We start from the raw sequence: 8,908 nt of genomic DNA on the forward strand, positions 1-8,908 counted from the left end.
GTTTTGTACTTCTAATTAGTGACCATTGTTTTGTTTTGATTTCTCAGCTGCGTTTCTGCGTTTGCCACTTCGGAGCGGCGCAAAGCTGACCTCATACGTCATCCGCCCGGAGCTGCTTCCGTTTACAACAGTGAGCGCAAGCTACATTAAAGTGATTATTACGGTTTGAATATGGATATTTTTCTTACAAAAACGCATCGATTCGCTACAGAAGGCCTTTGTTCATCCCCCGGAGCCGTGTGAGATACTTTTTTTTTTTTTAATGGATGGGCGCTTTTTATTTAACTTGTTTTGCACTGAAGCATGCAACACCCGCTGACTGCAATGATAGAGCTTGAAAGATCAAAGACAATTTTTAATATAACTCCGACTGGATTCGTCTGAAAGAAGAAAGTCGTATACACCTAGGATGACCTGAGGGTGAGTCATTTATGGGCTAATTTTCATTTTTGGGTGAACTAACCCTTTAAGAGCTGCTGCTGCTGAACGTGACACAGATCTGACACGCATCATATTTTCTCATAACTCTTTACCTTTTCTGACCCACCTTAAGTCTTAGAGGCTCTATTAAAGAGCTGACGAATTGAATCGGGTGTGTTAGATGAGGGAGATGGTGCTGCTGCTCCAGGACAGTTTTGAAAACCACTGCATTTCAGAGACATGTTCTCAAATCTGACTCACAAATACTTTAAGGCAGCTTTAATTGCCTTTTTGGTAACTTCATGACTTAACTGATGACATCACTACGACATTGCATGCTCGTAGTTTCTTTTGCGCTTTAATATGATATAGTGCTGAATATGATATAGGTCGTTCTGTGTCTAAATAAAATATATTGCAAACACATTCAAACTTTAGTGTCCAAATGCTTTTGGATGTTGTGACACTTGCTTTGAACAATCATAACAGAAGTTCAAATGTGTAGATTAATGACTTGAAGTCCAAAGTTTGAAATATTTTCATAGACACTTCCGTTCAAAAGTGTGGGGTCGGCAAGATTTATTTTTTGTAATTTCTCTAATATATTGTAAAATGTAATTTATTGCTGTGATCAAATCTGAATTTTCAGCATCATTACTCCAGTCTTCAGTGTCACATGATCCTCCAGAAATCAGTATAATATGCTGATTTGCTGCTCAAGAAACATTTGTGCTGCTTGTGGATACTGATTTTTTTTTCAGGACTCTGGTTCATAACAACAACAACTATCATTTGATTTGTATTTAATTTAAAAGTCTCTCAAGAATCATTTGTGCTGCTTGTGGATACTGATTTTTTTTTTTCAGGACTCTGGTTCATAACAACAACAACTATCATTTGATTTGTATTTAATTTAAAAGTCTTTAGTGTCACTTTTGTTCAATTTAATGCATCTTTGCTGGAAAAAAAATAAAGAACTGACCTCACACTTTTAAACGGTTGTGTAGTTTCATAAAATAATTGAATATATCATGATTCGAGAAAACCGGGAAGGTGTTTTACACACAGGTCAGTTTAAGATGAGTATCTGATATGGGTCACATTTTTAAAAAGTTAAAATGTGACCCATAAAATGTGAGTATGGGCGCTTTGTATTGCGGTGTGAACAGAGTTAAAACGAACAACCCAAATGTGTTTTATAGACGTACCTACTTTAACGTTTTGTTTCTCTCAGCAAGTATCTTTGCTCTCCTGTACATACTGTACATGACCGTCTTCGCCTGAAATGCACAGACTTCCTGATGGTTTTATGTGCTGTTTGGATGATTGCTGAGTTTGTGTTGTGGGCTGTTGTTGTAAGTAGCGTGCTGACATGATTACATGCCCCTCTGTGTGTTTCTGTGCTGTTTCAGTGTGTCTACTCTTGATGATCTGTTATACTGATATGAAGGGTGAAGGTCTTATGTGTGTTAAACTGGGAGAACGACTGTATTTAAATTTTGTAACAAAGAAAATCTGGTTTCAAAGAAGCACTATGAAATATTTCCCACAGTGCCGTGCTCACAGATTCCCGCCCAAGCGTCCGGCAGCCTGACCTGATTTACGATCAACTACTGGAGCTTGGTGGTGATGCACTGTGACGTGAAAAGTGCTTTATTTCACTTTTGTTTATTTCTCTCTTTTTTTTTTTTCCACAGACACTTTGTGTTCTTGTAAAGTATTTTAAGATAAACAGAATTTCATGAGAAGGGATCTTCTAAGTGAATGTGTAATTTATTGTTGGGGTTGGCTTTATTAATAAACCTTTTACTTGAATCATGTTTTATTGAAGTGTTTATTTATTGAGAAATGCAGAGCAAGTCTCTGTGTTGGCCAAGATTATGTTTTAATGAGCCATCTACAAAGTGTTTATAAAGTGGAAGGTTGTCCATTAGCTTTATGCCATTGAATACTTAAAGAAATTTATAGTTTCTCTATAGAGCCGTAAAGACACTGTGGTGTGCATTATGCTCCAACAACTGAAATTTTTTTACCACTGGAGTCTTTAAAATACATTATCACATATAAAAGAAAGCATTTCTTCATTTTTTCTTATATTGTATATATTGTTGATATTATTTCCAGTGTTGCAGGTAACACATTACAAGTAACGCGAGTTACGTAATCAGATTACTTTTTTTCAAGTAACTAGTAAAGTAACGCATTACTTTTTAATTTACAAGAGAATATCTGAGTTACTTTTTCAAAATAGTAACGCAAGTTACTTTTTTTTCCAATTTATTGACTGACAGCTCTCCTGTCCCCATGTTGATAGAAATCAGATGTTACTGTAGTTCTAAAATAAATATGAATATGCATTAATTCAGCTCACTCACAAAAACACAACAAAACACAGATTCAGTATTCCTCAAAATGAATAAAAATAATGCAACTCAGAATATGACGCAAACCTGCAATAATTAAATGTTAAACAACACAAATATCCTTTATGTATTTAATCCCATTCTATTAACCAATGTCTTTGCTTCTGACCTTCGATGAACCAGTTCAAGCGTACTAATAAGCACAAATTACTCTAGACGAACATTTGTGTCTTTTTTTATTGCTGAAGTGTGTTGAAATTTCTTCTTCTGCATTCTACTGTACGGACGTAAATGTACTTTCCCTTCAGCCTGAGGCTTATTCATTTCACTTTTGGTGTGAAAAGGCTTTTATATTTGCCAAAAATATAACTTTTTTATTTTAAAAACAAACAAGCAAGCCCTGTCCAGATTTAAAAAGTAACGCAAAAGTAACATAACATGCATTACTTTTAAAAGTCACTTTCCCCAACACTGATTATTTCTTTTAATTTTACATTTGTAAAATTTGCCAGTTGGTAACTCTGTGGGGAAAAAAAAAAATCTTAAACGTTTTTTTTTTTTTTTAAATATATATATATAATCTCTGTTCATGTCCTCTGAGCACATGCAATAACATTATATATCTCAATGAAGAAAATAATGACAATTTTCATTTTTGGGAGAACTGTTACTTTACAGCTTGGAAATGTTTTATAGAAGGGAAAAGGACCCCAGGGACCCGAACATTAGATCAGAGGAATGAGAAAGCCAATTATTTATGCATTCAAGAAAGAGTTTGGAAGATCCAAGCAAGACGTCACGTCAGCATCGGTGCAATGGAAAGATCCAGATGTAAGTTGACCTGTAAGAATTAAGACTGAAACGGCTGTGTTAAGGGTTGTTTAGGGAGTCAAAAGTCTCTTTACTAAAACCTGTTCCAATTTCTCACAGATAATAATACCGTCACAACATATATAAAAGTGTGATATTGGTATTATATAGAACATTATTGTTTTTCTAACAACAAAAGCAGAAAATGTTGAATCCGTAACCAGCCCATGAGCTACATCAGGTGTCAAACGAAAGAACTACAAATCCTACAATCCTCAGCGGCATCCGGTGATTACCCAGAGTTCCCTGCGACTGGGCAAAATGGCAGCGAATGCAAGCACAGACACAGCTGTCTTCGACTGCCCATCATGGTGAGATGTAAAATAAAGTACAATGTTATTGCACTTAAAAAAAATAACAAAAAGTCCTGCATGCATGTTTGTTGAGCGGATGAATAGATTATGAATGCATGCATAAAAACAATGCATCTCACTCCTGAATGAGGCGGGCACATAAACTCACTCAGCGTGACTGCATTAATAACTCTGTTTTGACTTTATTATTATTCTCATTTATAGTAATAATGCATTTTGTAATGTGATCCAGCGGTGAATACAGTTTACAGGTCTCATCAAATATACAGACCGTTTTGCTGTTATTCCAGTTAAATATTCTCATTTATTATGATCTATATCAAAATCAGAAAGAGCTTTATTGCCAAGTGTGTCAGGAGCTTCCAGAACAGACACGCATATAATTTAAGGTAATGAAACACTAATAATAAAGAGAATAGACTATCAATTATGAATAACAATATAGTAATAAAATATAGAGAACAATAAAATGTCAATAGCTCTAGTCAATCTTACAAATATATGCACACGTGCATTTGTGCATAGAGTAGCCTATATAGAAATGAAACTGTAAATATGAAAGGTTTAGGAGACCGGAGAATGACTGAATTTTGTCACATTGATTGTTATTTTAATTGAATTGAATCTCAGGGCAGGGAAACCTCCACCTGGACTCCATCTGGATGTGGTTAAAGGAGACAGATTAATAGAGGTAAGACTGTGTTAAATGAGCAGTCATTGAAATGATCATTATGATCCATGAACTTTGACCTGGTGCACTTGTTTGCCCTTCATGTGAATATATATATATTCTGAGACGGTAAGTGTTGGTTCCATCGAGCATAGGAAGACCTAGAGATATTTAATACCTGATTGTAGTTGTTATTTCCTAGGCCTGTATAAGTTATAGAAAGAAATAATGTATTAAAAAATAATGTTGTTTTTAGATTTCAATTTGAATGAAATCTTTTAAAAGTTAAAATGAGTATCAGCTCTATTCCATCAGCTAAACATTCCTCTTTGTGCATGCAATCTTTATAATACATTTTTTTTTTAAAGTCATGATAATTCATCGGTTAAAATGTGTGGACAATAAGTCTACTTAAAGGGATAGTTTATCCAAAATTAAAAATTGCTATCGTTAATTCACCCTCAATTCAAAAACAGTAAAACTGACTTTTTTTTCTGTGAAACATAAAATAAGATATTTTGAGAAATATCCATACAATGCAAATAATTGTTTTTGTCCATACAATGGGAATCAATGGGCACCAAAACTGTTCTTTAAAGTGTATTTATTTATTGTTCTACAGAAGAAAGTAAGTCAGTTGGGTTTGTAATGACTTGAGGACGAATAAATGATGATGATTTAATTTTTGGGTGAACTAACAGCCATCTTTGAAATGAAAACTTTCAGTTTTAACACTTACTTGATGATTAATGAAGGTTAATATTGTATGTGTCATATTTAATAATCAGTGTTGGGAAGGTTACTTTGGAAATGTAATAGGTTACAGATTACAAGTTACCCTGTTTAATTCAGTGCAACTATTTCAATTACTTTATTAAAGTAATGTAACTGATTACTTTTTGACTATTGTTCTAAATTTCTAACGAATGTTTTCAACTGTTTATCATTTTGAATCATTTCAAGCAGGCAGGGTTAAGCATACAGTAGTTCACTGATTACTGACAGACTTTCAGAATCCTTCATCACTTGATTTAAGATTATAATCATTTAATTTGAAAGCACAGCCGCCACAAAATCAGACTTTAGCACCTCTTTTTACTTAAAGATCGTTTTGAGGTACAGATTTCAAATCATAAGATATAGTTTAATAGCTATAATACTGTTTTTGAAATCAAATCTTTGTATAGCTTTGACAGGAAACACTGGCATCTAACAGTTAATCGTAAAAAAAACATATACATAAACCCGAATAGGGAATAAAACCGTTATCATATAAACGTGTCCTATTCTGCGTCCTAAACTCTTAAAATTTTAGAGCAGTCAATGCAATTTGGGAAAGAAATCGATTAAATCTGTATGTGGGTATGTGTGTGAAAATATTCAGATGTAACCCCCTTTGTAATATTTAACATTTTCATAAGTAACTATAATTTAATTACATATTTTTTCTCAGTAACTGTAACAGTTACATTTAGTTACAGTTACATTCCGTTACATGTAACTAGTTACTCCCCAACACTGTTAATAACCCATATTACACCCTCGTCTTGTCACCTGCAGAAGCTGATCATCGATGAGAAGAAGTTCTATCTGTTTGGGAGGAACCCTGAGCACTGTGACTTCACGGTAGACCACCAGTCGTGCTCGCGTGTGCATGCGGCGCTGCTCTACCACAGACACCTCAAGAGAGTGTTCCTCATCGACCTCAACAGCAGTGAGTGCGGCTCCACAGAGCTCTTCAACAAATCACATCCAACAGACTCTGAATGGTTTTGCTCTCATCTCATCTTGATTTCTCCTTGTTTAGCCCATGGCACATTTCTGGGCAGAATTCGCCTCGAGCCCCACAAACCTCAGCAGGTGCCGATCGACTCGACCATGTCATTCGGAGCGTCCACACGCGAGTACACGCTGAGAGAGAAACCGCAGACGCAGAGCAGCTCCAGCACAGGAGACAGCAAAGGAGTGGAGGACGAGGAACTAAAGGGGCTGCTGGGACTGCCGGAGGAAGAGACCGAGCTCGAGGTGTGTGTGTGCGTGCGTGTGTTGAGTGTGTGTGTGTGTGAATAAATGTCTCATACAACTGTGTAAATGATAGCTGCTCTTCAGTGTAACCAGCTGAACCAGAGTCAGACTGTTACTAATTACTTTTTCTAGTTTGAAATTTGATTATTTTCCAAAATGTGCAAAACAAGGAAAGAATGGCTGCAATGAAATATTGAAATGAAATCAAAATTGCAAAGACTGTTTTTTTTTAATTATATGCACTGCACGTCAACACAATAATTCTAAAATTATTAATTCTTTCCAAATAGAGCTATTCAGGGAGTATGAAATGTATTTTATTCTTATCGTAATATATGTCACAATGCATAAAAGCCAGAGTCAAACAGTGTATCAATTTGTTTTGATGTGTTATTGCATGTTAAATATAAATGTGCTTAATTGAAATTGTGTATTTAACATATGTCATGCAAAATATGGCTTTTTTCCAGAACCTGACAGAGTTCAACACGGCTCATAACAAACGCATTTCTACACTTACCATCGAGGAGGGAAACCTGGAAATCCAGAGACCCAAGAGGAAGAGGAGGAGCTCACGGGTTTCCTTCAGTGAAGAAGAGGAGATCATAAACCCAGGTACACAAACACACACTCACGGGATGGGAATATATATGTACTCCACTGTTCAGTTTGGGCTCAGTAAGATGCTTTTGAAAATAAATTAATACTTTTATTCAGCAAGGACACATTAAATTGATCAAAAGTGACAGTAAAGACATTTATAGTGTTACAAAATATTTCTATTTCAAATAAACGCTGTTCTTTTGAACTTTCTATGCGTCAAAGAATCCTGAAAAATAAAATGTACCACAGTTTCCACAAAAATATGAAGCAGCACAACATTGATAATAATCAGAAATGAGCAGCAAATCAGCATATTATATAGTAATGATGCTGAAAGTACAGCTTTGATCACAGAAATAAATTACATTTTACAATATATTACAATAGAAAACAGTTATTTTAAAAAGCAATAATATTTCATAATATTACTGTTTTTACAGAATTTTTAATCAAATAAATGCAGCTGTGGTGAGCAGAAGAGACTTATTAAAAAATATATATTATTGACCCCAAAAGTGTGCAGTATTCAGTGCACTCATATTCCATTCTGACAACGTCTTTGTTTTCCACTCTCACTGTTTTCTGTTTCTCTGGAAGGGCTCAATCTTCACACTCTTTTCTCTTATTCTTTGTTCGTGTTTTGACCTTTGTTACAAATCTTTCCTCACAGAGGACGTGGACCCGTCTGTCGGACGCTTCAGAAACATGGTGCAGACGGCTGTGGTTCCTATTAAGGTACGATCATCAGCCTGCACTTTTCTGCTGCTCTGCTTGCTTGTTTCAGCACGTGTTCATTGATTTGAATGGATTTGAGAACAGCCCTTCTCTCAATACAATTTAAGTTGTTTGTTGCATGGCTCACAAACAGGAAACTGTATAATGTGGGAGTAATGGCTTCTAAAAAGCATCCTCATAGTCTGACTCGTCATATCTGACTGCTAATGTAAAGGAGCTTCGATGTCTTTAGTACTCCGTCTTAGGGCTTGGCGATATAGCTAATAAATGTATCAACGATATAATGTTTCATATCGTTCGGTATCGATAATTATTGACATTTTTTTATAACCTTTTTTAAAACAAAGAGCAATAGAAAAAAACTTTTAAATTTAACCACTGTATTTTTAAACTAACCCAATTTATTGAGACAAACAACAAATATTTTTTGTTTTAACAGTCAAACACACAATAAAAATTAAACAAATATCTCATTTCTAATCTTTTATATGCAGATTAAATAGGTCTGAAGGAAACTTTTGGCTTGTCTCCCGAAGCCACAGGAGGGCGCAATGAGCAAAATAATGCAGCACATTTAAATTGTCAACGCAAGGAAATAACTGTCTATAAAAAGAAAAACGTGCATTATGTCTAAATTAACTCATATAAATCTAACATAATTTCGTAAATTGCATAAACAATTACGAACAAAACAGCATCATGTATTTATGCATTGCTGAATCCAAAGAGCCGAATCGCCCATCACGCAGATTGCATTTAAAAACATAAGAGCAGTGAAAAGCAATAAACCTTTTAAATAAAACTTTTCTAAAAGTTTAAACTGTTTTAACTTTGCATGGCTACATCTCTTGTGTGAGACGCGAGTGCAGCAGTCATATTTGTCCGTCTAAAAAATGCGCTGAATATGC

General features: G+C 35.0%; 2 protein-coding genes across 2 annotated transcripts in view; both read left to right on the forward strand.

Annotated features, from left to right (window-relative positions):
• The window catches only part of LOC107689547 (serine/threonine-protein kinase pdik1l), a 22,639-nt gene extending 20,440 nt beyond the window's left edge, over positions 1–2,199 (forward strand). Inside the window, exon 4 of the transcript XR_001634348.1 lies at positions 1,973–2,199. The gene's annotated coding sequence lies outside the window, so the exon portion shown is untranslated. The remainder of the gene's footprint in view (positions 1–1,972) is intronic.
• A 1,715-nt stretch (positions 2,200–3,914) lies between these two features.
• The window catches only part of LOC107689559 (nuclear inhibitor of protein phosphatase 1-like), a 24,771-nt gene continuing 19,777 nt past the window's right edge, over positions 3,915–8,908 (forward strand). Inside the window, exons 1-6 of the mRNA XM_016487580.1 lie at positions 3,915–3,964; positions 4,598–4,658; positions 6,198–6,351; positions 6,445–6,662; positions 7,133–7,277; positions 7,936–8,000. Of these exons, the coding sequence (XP_016343066.1) occupies positions 3,915–3,964; positions 4,598–4,658; positions 6,198–6,351; positions 6,445–6,662; positions 7,133–7,277; positions 7,936–8,000 (693 nt within the window). The remainder of the gene's footprint in view (positions 3,965–4,597; positions 4,659–6,197; positions 6,352–6,444; positions 6,663–7,132; positions 7,278–7,935; positions 8,001–8,908) is intronic.

The sequence above is a fragment of the Sinocyclocheilus anshuiensis genome, unplaced genomic scaffold (assembly GCF_001515605.1).
Source record: "Sinocyclocheilus anshuiensis isolate Anshui unplaced genomic scaffold, SAMN03320099.WGS_v1.1 scaffold369, whole genome shotgun sequence".
Classification (NCBI taxonomy): Eukaryota; Metazoa; Chordata; class Actinopteri; order Cypriniformes; family Cyprinidae; genus Sinocyclocheilus; species Sinocyclocheilus anshuiensis.